The sequence below is a fragment of the Coloeus monedula genome (genome assembly GCF_965178545.1).
Source record: "Coloeus monedula genome assembly, chromosome: 20".
In the NCBI taxonomy this organism is placed as follows: Eukaryota; Metazoa; Chordata; class Aves; order Passeriformes; family Corvidae; genus Coloeus; species Coloeus monedula.
The window spans coordinates 3,424,832-3,441,478 of NC_138800.1; the positions used below are offsets into that span (position 1 = coordinate 3,424,832).

Below are 16,647 nucleotides of genomic sequence, written 5' to 3' on the forward strand. Positions count from 1 at the left end.
ATTTTCTTAATATTAAATTCAACATTAAAAGGTATCAACAGAGTATTACTTTCCTACAGAAAACAGTGAGAGCTGAACTCTCTGGGTTTGTGTATTCCAGGGTAGGCATGTTAGATTTACCAATTCTAAATCCCTAAAAAATTGCTTATGCAAAGGAAAAAAGAGTTTTCCCAGACTAAAAATAACTGCACCTTTATGGACTAAACGGCACAGCTCTAAAGCCTGGGTCCTACCTCAAGTCCTGGGAGGCTGCAGCATACAGCTTGGGTTAGTCCTCTGGAATTTTTCTCACTAGGGATTCAAAGTGCTGCTGCTCATGGAAGAAAATCTTTGGGGATGTTGTTCTCTTTGTTACAGAATAGAGTAAAACATTTGCCAGCAGGAAAAGGATCATAAGAAAGGTTTCTGGTCCTACATTGTGCCCAGGAGTAAAAAGACAATTCGATTTCAGTATTAGGTACTTAGCAAGTTACAGATTTGAACAGTTGCAGTGAATTCTTTACCTATCACTCACATTAAATGCCAATGCCTACTTTGATTGATTTGAGTTTATACAAATTTAGCCTCTTAATGCAATGATTTAATGCCATTCTAATACATTTCTTTAGCTGCAGGTTGAACTCCATATAAGTGTAATTAATCTTAATGTCATTCATAGGAACTTCCCATTCTGGTGTGCCCCCTCAATTTTATTTTCATGGAGTTTTAATTCCAGATGTTGAGTCAGATAATTCCTTTACCAATCCATATGACCCTGACAGAGGCTCATGTAAATCTTAAAAAAAACCAATGACCCCCCTCCATCAGTATGGCAGTGGCATCTACTGCAGGGTCCCACTCCTCCATCCACACAAAGGACCACTCAGTTATGTCCCCATCAGTATTTTTATTTGAGAAAGCTGTTTCCAACCAAGAGAGTAATAAACTACCCCTACTGACCTGATACACACCTTATTTATGCCAACACTCAAACTGTGCAGTAAGAATGCAGGTCATGCTCCCACCCAAAAGCCCCATGTCAGAGAAGACCCTAAGCACAGATCAGATCCAACACTTCCCTGAATGGCCACACGATTCCCGCCTGCCAGAGCAGTGTATTCTATTTTCACTTCTGAACATTAATTATTCTGCCATCCTCTCTGTAAAACATGCCCTGCCATAGAGCATCACGTTCTCCCCCAAGCCAGGACAGACACATCTGCTCTCCAAGAGCCTGGGCTCCCCACAGCCCAACTGGCAGTGCAGTTAGAAGCCAAGATCAGGCTATCACACTTACATGCCAGTGCTTGAGCCTCTTGTTGAACTTCCCATCTTTTGGCAGGCATGCAAAAACTCTGATGGATGGAGAGTCCATAAAATTCACCCAACTCAGACATGCAGATTTATTCAGCTAATGCTGCTAAAATAAAAAATGCTTTGAAGAAGCTAGTCAGCAGGTTGTGCCTGTGTATGAAATGGTCTCATCAGAACAGAATGTTTTATTCTATCAGACCCTTCAATAAGTCAGAGGTACCACCTTGGGAGAGGATACAAGGCAGACAAGGAAGTTAGTAATGGCATGGTATAACTCATGGGGGCTCACAGCCATCCCTTCTGCCCATGCCTGGCTTGGATACCACTATCTATAATCCAGGTATGAACAGCAGCTAAGCATGGATGGCTCCTATGGCATGCAGACCAGAGGATCTCAACCCAGAACATCCCAGACTGACCTTGGCATCAGTGCCACTGCAAGTCATGAATTTATGGGGAATTTGTCTGCATCTCTCAGCCTGGCCCATTGGTCAGTCACAGCCACATCTTCAACATGCCCAGTGTCCGGAGTGAAGCAAGGACAAAGTGGAGAGGGCAACCCCTCTCTGCTAAAGCCTGAGACAGCACAGAATTAGCAAGGCTGCCATCAACCTCAGTTCAGACATGTCACGGCTTTTAGAGCCATTTCACTCAAAAATGAACCAAACTCCCAGAGCTTTTCTGAGAAGCCTTTAATAGTTACCTTACCAAAACTATTGCTGAGATTATTCCTGCCCAAGAGAATGGGATTTTACCAAATATAAAGTGTTATTGCTTTTACAGTTGTTTTGAGAGAAACAACAACAACAACCACCAAGCATAAAGCATCTAAAAAGAGCTCTTTCTGGGAGTTCCAAAAAATGGAAACAATATTGACACAGTGATACTAGATTTTTTTTGGTTTGGAGATTATTTTGACCAGTCTCAACACTCCAAGTTTCTCCACTTCAGGTAAAAACACTTATGGTTAAGTTTAAACAAGCTCATGGTAGCCCTTCCTCTTCAGCTGGAGCTGAGCAGCCTCCGAGCCACACACCTTGCAGCTCCTGGAACATTCAGCTCCAGACTGAAGGTCTCTTCCCCCTTTTTCATGCCTTTAATCAAAGGCTATCTTCCTAACTGGTCCTTTCCCCAGTGAAAGATCTCCAGTAGTTTCAAGGGACAGTCTTGGGCTTGACCTTCACAACAAAATGAAGCCAAGGATATTTAGCAGGTATGTATCTACTGGTGAATCAGAGCAGCAACAGGCAGTCATGGAAGGACATCTACACACCTTCTCTGCTAATTGTAGTATCACTGACATCACATGTCACTATGCTTTTCCCATCAAAATGACAAAATGGGATCCAGACCAGTATCCCAGGGCTGAAAAGACAATCATGCTAATCGTTCCAGACACTGTCTTCATCAGAGCTAATATATCATTTAAACTATTACCAAATTAGCAGCAGGCCAGATCTCAATCTGGCTGCTGTGAGTAACACCCCCTCCAGCCTGTGTTTGCTCTTTGCTCCTCATGGCCCTGCTCATCCCACAGCAGTTTCTTGCTCTAAGCAAGAACCTCTTGGGAGCTGCCCTCACTCTAGGGCCTGTGGGCATTGCTCTGCTTGTGATACACTCCAATACTGCTCAGGAAGAAGAGAAAAATAGAATTCTCTGTGCCTTTCAGGCCAACAGGGACTGTCCCTGACCACGTCACGCACGTTCAGGGGTCAGCAATGGCTGAGGCACCTGCTTGAGCATCCTCCCATGCAGAAACCCAGAGGTAACACTGTACTTTCTGTTTGACATTCTAATTTACCCATTTAATTGATTTTCAAAGCCTTTCCACGAGACAGGGCTGCTGACCAGAGGGTGGAGGTGGGAACATAAAGTGCCCAGCACACAGACAAGCCTCCTCTGCAGAGCTCCCATGTCCCATGCTGGGTCCCAGCAGAGCCATGGCACTCTCCTGCTGCTCGCCTGTGGGAAGAAGGAGGAAGGGGGTGGGGGAAAAAGAGCACACACAGGACACTTGCTTTACACTCTGAGGACCTTCAACTACTTTTTGTGTGCAGCACATCAGCTTATTCCACTCTGTTACTGGATGATGCCAATAAGAACTTGGAAATCACCTTAACTGGACAAGTGTGGCTTGTTCTGGTTTGAGCTGTACCTGCAGGCTCTATCCAGCCTGTAAGCTGGAGCAACCATCCTTTCCCTTGGGGATAACTGGCTGGGTTTATTTCCCCCTCCCCATACTCATCCACACAGTAAAGGATCCTATTTCTACCCAAGCTGAGAGAGGCAGGAGCTGTGTTTTTCCATCACACACAGTTTAGCTCTTCCAAGCATTGAAAACCACTGTACAATAATACTTGATTTACAGAGGGTGCTTTTGGCAAAGGCACAGGCTGTGGGTCCAGCTACTACAGATCACCTGAAATAATGACCTGTAAATACCAGGGGGTAAATGTGTGTACCTATGGGAGATATGGCCATCACATACCGGAGCTGTGTCCCAGCTAGGGCTAGTGTTCAGCAGCTAGTGAAAGGTGGAGATCTGGCTTGTGGTCTGGTTTATCTGTAAATACAACTTGTGGCATCTGGCCATCAGCAGCTTTATCTGATCGGAAAAATACCATGTCATCTGAGAATGCCAGAACTGGCTTTTAGGGTGAGGGGAGAAACAGACAGCCAGGAATTACAGGCCAGCCCTCCATATGTGAAGCTACAGGAATTTTTTATAGTTTCTTTTCATCCAACCACTTTATCTTTGTGCCTACCCATCCCCACAGCACAAGTCAGCATTGCACAGTGATGAGTCTGACAGCGCTGCTGATGCAAGACATTTCTGTGCATTTATCTGTCAGGCACCAGTGAGAAAATAATATCCTAGGGAGGTGGTGTAAGAGGAAAGCCTGGAATTACAGCATCCTCTCTTGGGGCTGTCTCCAATACCAAGTCCGCCCACGTTAGTAACACAGTTTGCTCCACCACAGGCCACTTACAACACCTGTTTAATGACAGATATTGCACCCAGCAGACAAGGGCCAGGCAGTGTCTCAGTCCAAATGAATGGTTAGGAGGGTGTGCACAAAGAGCCTCTAAGGGTTAATGTACTAATGTTAGGTTGCTTTAGGCTATTTATTTCCCTCTTTGTTTCACTGCAGTCCCAGGTAATCATAGAAACAGGATGGTTTAGGTTAGAAGGGATCTTAAAATTCATCTTGTTCCATCCCCTGCCACAGGCAGGGACACCTTCCACTATCCCAGGCTGCTCCAAGCCCCATCCAACCTTGCCCTGAACACTTCCAGGGATGGGGCAGCCACAACTTCTCTGGACAACCTGTGCCAGCCCCTCACCACCCTCACAGGCAAAGAATATTTTCGTAATATAGAATCTAACCCTACTCTGCCAGTTTGAAGCAGTTCGCCCTTATCCTGACACTACACACTCCTGTAAAAAGCCCCTTTCCAGCAACAATTTATAGTAGGGAAAGAGCTCCAACTAGGAGTCCTAGGTGTTCTCTTGTCTCTTGAATCCTGCAAACAGCAGGAACACTGCACTTCCCACTGCCTGTCACAAACTTCCATAGGGACAGAGATCCATCATTCCCACACTTTGCCATTCTGCAACACTCTCTAGTCATGACATGGCAATTGCTGGTCTTATGGATGGAGCTCTAAGCAGGCAGTGGAATACTAAGAATCCTGCCTTGATAGAACTACAGAATGGAATCCTTCCTTCTTTTCTGCCTGGTTAGCAATAAGGGAATATGCCTGGTGATTGTTTGTCTGAAAAAGGCCACACAGGAGCATTGCTGCACCTCTAGGACCCCACAAACTGGGAGAGCTCCAGTAGTTAATCAGGAAAATAAAGAGCAGGAATCCTTCCTTTGTAACACCTTGCATGCCTTTCCAGCAGTGAGGCTTCAGTCTCAGGCACTGAAATAGCTCAGGAACTTGGTGGCAGCAGAGCAGTGAGTTGTCTCTGCCCAAGGAGAAGGGCTTAGGTTCCAATTCTCCTGCCCAGGGAGCTTCTCAGGAAATTATTTCTCACTCAGGTGGTTCAATGCTTTCTGCAGCTCCAGGCTGGCCAAGCAGGGCTGTGGCAGAGACGTGCTGGGGGGATGCTGAAGAAAGAACTTGATTCGTTTATTCATGAGCGCATTCCATCATTTGCCAGGAGCCAGGGGCTGCAACACACTGCAGGCAAAAGCAGCTTGCAGCAGACAGACATGATTAAAACCACACACTGAGGGGGAAGCCCAGGATCCATTTTCAGCAGCCCAGGCAGGCTCCACACAGTCCTGCCCCACGTCAGCTGAGGTGCTGCTTCATCGACTCTCCCTGCAAGTGCTGCTGTTTCAGCATTTGCACTGGCTTTGAAGACCTGCAAGTTCCAGCAAAACCACAAACCTGGAATCCATCCAAAAGGTATCTGGGGCAATACCCCTCAGCAACTGAACCAGCCACTGGGATATAACCTGGCCCTTAAACAGTCTTATTTATTACTCCACTTCAATGCTGAAGTGCACAATCCCAGTTAGGAGACACAAGCGTGGCTGAAGGGCAGAACACCTATTCTAAGAGGAATTTTTTTAGTTTAAGTTATTTTTTATTTAGGCTGACATATAATAAAACCACCTCATTCCCCCACTTCTTCAGAAAGCAATGGCATCGAAGGGGGAATGAATTCAGCTGCTAAGAAAGCCTCTCCACAAAGAATGCAAAATACATTTTCTTAGGCAAAAAAAACAAGCAGAAATTCCTCCCAGGCAGAAAATGCTCCACTGCTCTGTTTCTTTCCATCCCTTCTTTCCCTGCAGGAAGTCAGAAAGCAATTATCAGTAGAACTCCAGCAATTATCCCACTTCAGGAAGCTCCACTGTCACTAAAGCAAAGGTTAATAATTGTCCTACATTTATTTGCTAGACTTCAAGAGATGAGTTCTACAATATTAGGGTGGATTTTTCATCTCTTTAATGTAATTTTACATCCTGGGAAAAAGTCTGAGTGCCAAAGGCAAATATTATCCAACTCTTCTAATGGAAAGCTCCTAATGGAAAGCTGAAAGTCTCTTTCTGCAACTGCTGGAGAGTCAGAAAGGGTCTTGGAACAAAGTAACTGAAAAGCAAAAATGTCTTCAAGCTATAACAGATTTTAATGAAGTTAAAGAAAGGCACTATCAGGAAATGGCCAGGCTGCAGAGAACCAGGTGTCCATCTGGCTGACCTGGAAAGGTCCCCTGCAACCTTGTGCTCCATCACAAGCAGTCACTGAAAACACATATCCTCCCTCATCTGAAAAGCCTTTGGTGGATCCCATGCACCCAAAAGCCACTCTCAAATGAAAAGACACTCTTTCAGAAAAGGAAACACTAAGAGAAATAAAGACAACTAAAACTGTACCAATCCATGGAGGATTAACAAAGATTTGCTCAGGGAACTTGAGGCAACTCAGGTTAATTCAGAATTATTGTTTATGTATTCCAACAGCCAACATGATTAACTGACATCTCCCATAAGTAAAATAAGAGTCAGCTGCCAAGCCAAGCACATGTGAATGAACCATAACAGCAGATTATTTCTTCTTGTTATTATCTGTTCTTTTCCTGGATCTCTATGACTGCGTGCAAACAATTCCTGATGTTTCTGTAAGCTGAGCATTCCTGCTAGAACCAGTGAGAGACTAAGCTTACTCCAGGCTCGCTCTTTTGGAGCTATTTATTACACTAACAAGTCATAGCACAAACTTTATCTAATAACATCTGAGGTGGAGAAATTAGCAAGCAAGGGAGGGCAGGCTTTTAAGGATTCACCCTCATTAAAAACAAATAAAAAACACAAACCATCCCCAAAACACAACTCAACAGAAGTTCAGGGGAGAGATGCTCCCTGGTTGTATTCTGTGGCTATGCCAAAATTCACTCTGTGTGGGCCCCACTGACATGAGAGGAGTGTTCAGGGAACAGGTCCTGTCTCAGAGGGGTTATGGTCAGGAGAAGAAAGGCGTAAAACAAGTCTGGAGAACATCATTCCATTGTTCGCCCGGTTCAGAAAGAACATAGATTTTATATTTTGCAGTTTGCATTCTATGACTGCTGCTTCTAAAATCGTAAGTTCTAACCTGAACACTCCCCCCACTCCCTGTAACAAGCACAGGAGAAAATGGGAGCAAACAAACTGATCAAAAAGAGGACAGATCCGCAGGTTAATTTTTCCCCATGTGTGGCTGCTGTAACACACCAACATGAAGCATCAATGCTCGTGCAAACAGAACCGTGCTGCCACCTTTCCCTGCCCACCCTGTCCTGGGACTGCAGGGACAGCAGCAGCTTTGCTGCCAGTAGAGATGGGGAGGGGATGAGAGGCCGACTCTGCTGAAATCAGGAAGCAGACAGACCCTTGAGCAAGTGTCAGCTCCTGTGCATGTTTTGAGGAAAATTTAAGAAAATAGAACTCTCTCACCTCTACAAACCTACATATTCACACTAGGTTTACAAAGTATCATCCAGTGAACATAAGCAGAACCAATCTTCACTTTCCCTCCTCTGAAAATCACCAACTTTACATCGTTGACATTCTACATAAATAAAATAAAAACTATTGGACAACCCAACATCTGTCCCAAAAGGACATTTGGGATTGGCTCTGACAGTCCCTGCACACGCTCCTGATTCACGTTGACTGTGGAGCCAGTTCTACCAGACACCTGTCATTAAACAGATGTCCAGTCTGTCTGCCCTCCCCCACAACCACTGCTGGTACTGGAACCAGGTGCCCCAAAAAGGAAACACTACATGGATAACTTTAAATGGGATTCAGATTACCCAGGATGTGCAAAGACTGATCCCTCTGCAACCTGTCATGGCTGTCAGTCAGAGTCACCTTTACCTTTTAGATCCAGAGATACTACTCAGGATTCAGTCACAACAGATCTGTGCTCAAATGCTTGGCTCTTCCAATATTTGATACTACACTATATATCACACACACTAACAAAACTAGACTCTCTTACAGAGCTGCAGGACAGAACTCAGTCTCCCTGTCTTTGATATCAGTCTTTTCCTTCTTCATCTCCTTTACTAGGACACAAATAATGACAAACTAGGTGGCAAACTTCCAGTAACCCATTCCTAGTGCAAGTGTGGCATTTTGGCTTAAAGTCATCAGGTAGTCTATTCCAAATAATGAAAATAACAACAGAAATCAGATGTGGAGGACTCATCCATCACAACAGTGATCTCTCCCAAAGTCCTGCCATATTTTAAAAATTACTGGAAGCTCCTTTCTGTACAGGAAAGGAGTTTGTGTCACATCTGACATAAGAAAACTGAACCATCAGAAAGAGCAACCAACAGGAGAGATTCTTGCAAGTCCTTTCCAACTATGTACAGCCACATGCAACAAGACACTGCTGCAAATTCCTTGAAAGCCAAAATAATACACTCCATTATGGAGTATCACTAAATTAGAACATAAATGGTTTTGCTTCTATTTCCCTCGGGTTTCAGTTGTTCTCTCTCTGACATCTTTCTCCAGTTCAGGACTTGTCCAATACAAGAAGTACTTTGGAATATGTACTCCTGCACCAGTGTGAAAGAGAGACATGTCCAGAAGACACAAGTAACAGTGTAGACGTTTCACGCCTACTTGGCCCCGGCATCTCCCAAGACCATGCTCCATCCCACACCTCACCACCAACCCTGTCCTCCTTTCGTCTCGTCCTGAAACTGACCAGGAACACTCGGTGGGGGGACAAATCCTTGTCCTTTGCCCTTCCAGGGGGACCCCACAATCAACTCACCAACACACGATCTCCAAGCCGTAAGTCCTTCTCCCCTTTTTTCACAGACCCACTGTCTGAGAGGTTTGATCCAGACTCGTTGCCCGTCTTCATGGCACTGTTCAGGACGCTCTCCCGCAGCGGGATCACGCGAGTGGACAGAGGTGGCGTGGCCGTCCCCGAGTGCAATGACAAGTTCTGAGCCGTCAGGGAGTCCACGGAGGGGGCGTCACTCCCTGAGCCCTCGGCCACCGGCTGCCGTGTCAGCTTGGATGGTCGCGTAAAAATCCCCTGCAGCGGCTGGCACTCAAAGTATCGCACTCCTCCGACAGAGCCGTCATTCTTACCCACTGGGTCATCCAGAACAACCCCTGCCCACTGGCCTGGAGCAAATTGCGTCTCCCCAAGGTACTGGATCACACCTGGCTTCACTCCATTCACCCAGACACGTTCGCCCACCACAAAGTCTCCCAGGAAATCATCGCCCACCTCGGCAACCTTTGAACCCGACTTCTCGGCGCTGGTGGTGGATGTGGTACCCTGCTTGTGTAAAGGTGAGCCTGTGAATCAAGGAAAAAGAGGTTTTGGTATAAAGAGACATCCTAGAAGGAAGTCAAAGCACCAGGAAAAGGCATTTACAGAAAGGAAACTTCTGGGACAACTTAGATCGCAGGTTTACACCCTGCGAAGATTAAACCTGAGTGAACCCCATTGCTTACACACCTTCCCCAGCGGGAATGCAACCTGCACAGAATCTCCATCTGCTGCTCAGCTTCTGCAGGTCTCACACAGAACATAAAGAAATGAGCCCACACCTTCATCCCTTTTTACAATACCCCAGCCCCGTCACAGACCCAGAGGGGCTGCACTAGTGTGGATAAGCTCAAAAGCACAGGAGTGGTGGTTAAGTGCTTAAGGACCAAAAAGAGCCCAGTAAACTGCTGCTTTGCAGAAAGAAGACAAAGTCATGCTTTTGCCCAAAAAATAAATCAAAAAATGTATATATATTATTTAGGAAGTGTGAGGCACTGATGTTTTAGTACTTGGCAGTATGAGAACCCCACTAAGTGTCCCACTAAGGGCACTAACAGCTCCTGTGGGACCACACAGCTGCCTCCACAAATTCCCCATTTTTCCCAGCTGCTGCTGTGCTCTTTGCTGGAGCAAACACAGCAGCAGACACATGGAGTATGTTCAATATAAACAGCATCTCTCTAAACAGGAAGCATCTACAGACCTTAATGCACAGCCTTCCAGGGCCGCATGACGTGCATGGAACTCAATATAACTGGCAATAAAGAGTGCCCTTATTCCAGCATCAGCCTTCCAGCAGTGCTCTGCTACCTGGGGAAGGAAAACTGCAGGTGATGCTGGAATTCACTGTTCTGCTCACACTCTCCAGCAGAGCCTTGATTGGCCAAACTCGCCGTAATACAAAAGGGGACCCTTAAATACATGACAGGTGCCTGAATGGGAACAGTCAACCCAAGCAAACAAGACAGCAGTGATGCAACTCTTGCTGACCCCACTGTCAAACCCTCCTATCACAAACTGTGGGCTTTCAGCCTGGGCCCCAGGGCAACAAATGACAAGGACATGTGAACTTCATTAAAACTCCTGAAGGTTAAAGGGGGAGGTTGAGTAAAGCCCCAAAAGAAACCACAACAGAAACTGAGGACATAAGCTGGCAAAATAAGATCCAGCAAGTCACATACCATGGACCTTCAGCCATCCTCAGCTCTCAGTAGCCCTGAGGTCCCAAGTGTGGCTCTCCCACACAGCTGGTGTAGGAGGTGTGTGCAGGAGACATGATCCCACATATCCTGTGCTCAATGAAAGCTCCCTGGATTCTTCAGCCAAACTTTCAGCTGAAGTTTCTGGGTGCCACCAACCAGAAAAGTCTAAAGCACACCCAAGAAGAAATTTTTATTTGCTACCGGAGAAGGCTGACAGACCACACCCTGAGCAGTTGCAGAGTGTATGTGTAATGAACTGTGAAACTTGTTCAGCCTCAGCCATCACTGTGGCTCAGTCTGCAAGGCTGCTACAGCTCTTTCACAAGTAATGGGCCTGACAGATCAGGCTCAGCTCATAGAAAGCCTGAAAAACATAAAAGCTCTCAAAGCAAAAGCTTTCAAAGCTTTGCTAGAGGCAAAGAGGAAGGAAAAAAGCACCAGGGCAATAGCACGAAGAACTTAGTTTTTGCTAAATCATATGTGTTACAAGGGATCAATGTTGACACTTTGGTTCTCATTAGACTCCAGAGGCAACACTTGACAAATATCTGTGGCCACCAGTTTGGGGCCCCTGGAAGCAGTACCTCTGCCTGGTTTGAACCTTATCTGAACAAGAAGAGAGAAGTTAAGGTGTGATTGTACAAACTTCTCTCATGAACAGAAGTATCTCCAACCAGCTCACTGGGCTCAGTGGGCTGGAGCTGGAACAATTCTTGAGAAGATCAGCCAAAGGGGACATGCACAGCATAACACATGGGGAATGTTCGAGAAAATCCCATGATGGGCACAGGAAGGACACTAAATACTGTCCCCAACTGAAAATGTTGGTGGCAACAGAAACCATGGAGCTCCCAGCAGAGCTCAGCCAGCTCCCAGGGAGAACCTTCTCCTGGCTTCTGGACTCTGCACTGGAAGTTTCCTCAACCCCACATGTTCTTCATTAAGTTTTGAGGGCTTTTGGGCAGATTTCTGGCATTCAAGCTTGTGTCACTCTCAATTTTGTAAGACGGTACACCGAAATGAACTCCATCAGAGGGACAGCATTACATCCAAGAACCAGTTTCACCTTAAAAAAATTAAACCCAAAGACTGTAAGGATGCTTAGAGCTTTTGATCTTTACAAAAGACTTTAAATAAAAAGAAGTGCGAAGGAAACAGGGCTCCATCCATCTGAACTATAAAAACAACCACAGGCAGAAAATAAGGCCACTATTGTCATTTCAATGCTTAATAGCATGAGACAGTAAAGCAGCCAGATTGGGAAGTTATATCTTAAGAAGACTCTAACTTAAATAACCAAAGCTGGCTACAGGGATTTATCACCAACACTGTCTGTGAAAGGTAGGAGAATAAATTAAATTAGAAACACAACTGACACCTTGGTTTCGTGCTTGGCAGAGCACCCTAACACATAAAGCTTGTGCCACTTAAATGTTTGTGCACACGTATGCACCATGTCCAGGACAGCCAAACTCAACCTACTGTGCAGGGAACTATAAGCACATAAAATCTGGGGGGCTCTGCAACTATACTGAGAAGAGATCCAAACTGTTTTTCTAGTCTTACTGGAGCCTGAGTTTCAGCGTAGTTCTTGATTTCGGATGTTAGTTAATGGTCAAGATACAGGTCACATTAACTCTCACAAGCACCTCTGCAATGTGGCTGGGATAAGCAAATCCTTCAGCAGCAAAGCTCAAGCAAAGAAAGGCAGGAAGGCTGCCCAAGGCTGAACAAACAGTGCAGCAGGATTTAAAACCGAATTTAGACTCACTGTATTTCACTGCAAGAGCAAACATCTTCAAAACTTACCTGGACCATAAAAAAAATAAAGAACAGTTCATTGGATTCCTGGTGCAACACTGTCTTCCCCCAAAAGCCAGAATTTTAGTGGAACTTCACACTCTTGTTCATTTTAGGTGCCTGTCTGATAGGCAGGTATGCTGACCTACAGAAATTACAACATCCGAGGGAAACAATCTCATTCCAGGCTCCTGAGCAGTGCTGGCAGAAGCATCATTATTCTTGAGCATTAGGTGAATTATTCAAAAGTTCAGTATGTAAGTAAGGAACGGCCTGAAGGTTCACCCTCTTTATTATGGCCACAACGTAGAAACTTGTGTTTTACATGGGCTTCATTACTCACATATGAAATAATAACCACAGAGCAGCTAATGGGCTTTTGTGCAGCAGTTTTTCAGAGAAGCCAAGAGTCACCATGATCAAGTTGAACTAATTTCTCTTGGCTTTGGATCTGATGGACCCATTAACTAGACAGTCAGACAGCATCCAGAGTAGTCCAAGTAGACTGAGCTCTGACGCTCCCAGGTAGGTATCTGGTCACCAGCCTTTCAGAAGGCAAATGGTAGCAATGAGTAACTTGACTTCAATCCCATGAGTATCTTAGGATAGCCCAAAAGTACGATCAGCTGATGGCACTGCTCTCAGAGATCTGACATTGGAACCACCACTCTCCAAGTACCTCTTACAGCTGAAGGGAAAGCCACCCAAGACGATTGCCATGAAAGAACCCTGAGCTTTTCCAGCCTATAGACATCTAAGGAGTTGGTCTATTGGTCTGTGACACTTGGATTTGCTGTTTTGAAGAAGAAAAGTCTTCTTGTTCTAGTCAGACTCCCCAGATGAACGCCAAAAAGTTCCAAAAAACTCACTAAGAAACAAGCTCCAAGAAACAGCACAACAAGGGTACACAGATCTCAGGTATGAAACTGGTAAGAGTTACACAAGAGAAACACACCCAATGGAACAAACTGGGTATTTCTACTCCAACCCTGCCAGTACCTGCTGATGCCAATCAAGAAGCCACAGGAACTCTCTGGATGTCACTACTAGGCATCTAACTCAACAGCTCACCTGGAAGCCAGCAATGAGGAAAGCTCTTCCTGCTTGATCCAAGAGGATCTCCCTGTGCTGCTCTGTCCAGCACAGACCTCACTTGCTAGTCAGGACTGTGACAGCAGCTCCTGCCTTCCTCCTCTCACTGGGACCAGGCTCCAAGACACAACAAGCAGTGAGCAGCATCTCTTCCACTTGGGCTTTCCAACTTAACAACCCTATTGTGTTCATTAGCTGGCTCATTCTTTTTGGATTAAATGGGCTTCCTGTAGGTCACAGCTTCCAGGGCTGAACAACAACTTTTAAATCGAAGTCACACAGAGCATCCACTAAATGCACATCTTATCCAGCTCCAAATCTCTACTTTTCCTTTGGCCTTCACAAAGCCTACACATTAACCCCCAATATGGCAAACCTGGTGCTTAAGGCTCTTTCTGCAAACTCATCCCATCAGTTTTAGGGGCCCACACTGACAGGGCACCAGTACTTCAGAAGCCAAATTCCTACCAACCAAGAGCTGAAGAGGTTAAAGGTCTAACTGAAGTTTCAGCCTGTTCACATGGCTCTCGTTACTGTGTCAATGAAAGCCATGTGTCCAAAATCCCTGGAAGCACAAAGGCTTCTGCAAAAAGGGCATGGACTCTTCCAGCTCTTGGAAACTGCTGCAGGAAGGAGTGAAGAGAAGCTTTGTACAGTACAGAAGCAAGAAACCCCCCCTCAAGAAAGCTCTAGAAACTGAAGTGGGAGGAAGAGAGCACTTGCTCTGCAGCATCAGCATCCTTTCTCTGCAGGATCCCTGACAACATGCTCAGCCTTGTGCTATGTTTAAGTCCCATCCACATCCACTGAACCCATCCATCCCCTCACTTCCTCCACATCTTCTGACCTCCCACAGCACTCTCTTAACACCAGGCAACTGAAACAAAGGGGAAAGGAAACTTGTATCTAAAGGGGAGGAGGGAGAGGAAGGGAAGAGCAGTTTAGCATGAGAAGCAGCGCACAATGAGTGTTGCCCATGTATTTCCTACTCCCTTCAGAACCCTTTTGTAGTCCGACTGCTCCCAAGACACATGCCAGGCACCCCAACTGCCAAAGGACTCAGAAATGCAACAGCCTGTTGTGTTGCTATGGAATCAGGAGACAGGCAGTTAATTGATAAAATGGAGACACACTGGATTTAAAAGAAAGAGAAAAGAAAAAAAAACCAACCCAAAACCAAAACCCAAAAACTCTCCACCCAAACAAACAACAACAAAAAAACCCCAACAAAACAAAACAAAACAAAAAAAAGAAGATAGATTCCAGAGTAGCACCTTGTGTAAGGGAGGGAGAAATAAGCACAAACATGAGATTACAAAATAGCTTTGCAGTGCCCCTAAAAGAGGTCTTTTCTTTCCTTTTCTATTTTAATTTTCTGAGGTTTTTGCACTCAAATATCATCACATCACAAGACAGCCTGATAGGTAGCACAGAGTTGCCCACCTACTCCTGGCTGCGTTCCCTCTCCATGGTAATCAATAAGCTTCTCATCCACTATCCAGCAACAAAAAGTGCACCAGCCTGGCAGAACTGCCACTGTCACAAGACTGAAGGCACTTCCCCCTCATGTCACTGGCTCATTCTGTAGATGCCACTAACCTGTAGCAGGAGGCAGGCAGGGCAGCAAGTTGTGCAGTCTGTGAGAATCTCAAAGTGCAGCCTTGCAACCAGACTGGTCAAAAAACTTTTGGTATCAGCTCTGCTCCTCGCAGCTCGGGCAGGGCTTCAGGACAGTCCCAAGACCAAGGACTGTAATGCCCATTTGAAGCCAAGACAGATTTTGTCAGTTGGAAAACCCCACTGCTGGCCACAGGGGTGCCAGCTAAAAGGAATAACATCTGGTTTTACTGCCACAGGGATTATGCAAGAGCCTTGGAGGCATTAGAGCAGCCTGGCTTACTGTTTGGTTCAATGCTGTGATGACGAGGTAGGGATGACAGTCAGACACTATCCTTGCTCAGGCTGCAGCCTGTGCTCAGGGCACCAAACAGCTGTGGTGGATGATACAGCCCCATCCAACAGCCCACCACCCTCCACTGTGAGCTGGAGGACAGCATGGTCTTGTCCTTACAGCCACATAACTGTCAGCTCGTGGTGCAGTGGTTTTTACTCATCTATTTACATTGCAGTTACTAGAAACTTCTCTGGGTCTGCAATGCCACTTCATCTCCAAGCATAACACTGCAGAACTTACCTGATGGAGAACAGTGCTCATCAGAGCTTCCCCTCAGAGGGGGACAGTCCAGAGCATCTGCTCCCTACCGCCTACAGCAGCTAGTCTACTGGGCAAGAGAAAAGAAGGCACAACCTGCTGCACCTCCTGGAACTGCCACCTGTGCAGGGAGCCAGGGATTCTTCCCTTGGCAGCATTAGCAGCAGCCACACAGGCACAGCCAAGGCACCTCCCATGGGAGAAGGGCTGGTGCTTGCTGCCTCCACAGCACTCACTGATGGTGAGGCCTCGACACACAGGATTTCTAGGTTCCCACACAGGGATTTGAGCTTCTCAAAGCAGCTTGGATTACATAAACATGAGGCTGTTAGCAATCAAGTGAAAGCCAGCCCATTGCCACATCCAAATTCAAATTATCAAGCACAGCAATGAAGCAGCTGTTTTCTGCAAGATTTATCATGGCCCTTTCAAGCTGCAGGATGAGGCAGAAACAGAGAGGGAAGAGGTGCCTGCGAGAAAAAGCAATACTTTGCAGACAATAGCCAACTGCCTGGCAGCACACTGTGGGAGGAAGGAGCCCCAGAGATTTATGGCTGACTTGGAAACAACGACTGAAAGCTCTGCAAGTTCAAAGCTGAAAAGTTTGGGCTGTGATCTGGCACAGAGGCAAGCTCTGCATCTGGCACCCTGAAAATCTATTGCCCCTGCTGCTCCCTGGAATAACCCCAATGGTGTGAATATTAAGATCTGATACAACTTCAGCATCCCTGGCTTTAGCTCTTT

General features: G+C 46.0%; 1 protein-coding gene across 1 annotated transcript in view; it reads right to left on the minus strand.

Moving 5' to 3' along the window:
* The window catches only part of CLIP2 (CAP-Gly domain containing linker protein 2), a 77,997-nt gene that overhangs the window by 33,480 nt on the left and 27,870 nt on the right, over positions 1-16,647 (minus strand). The window contains exon 3 of the mRNA XM_082294483.1: positions 9,085-9,623. Coding sequence (XP_082150609.1) covers positions 9,085-9,623 — 539 coding nt within the window. The remainder of the gene's footprint in view (positions 1-9,084; positions 9,624-16,647) is intronic.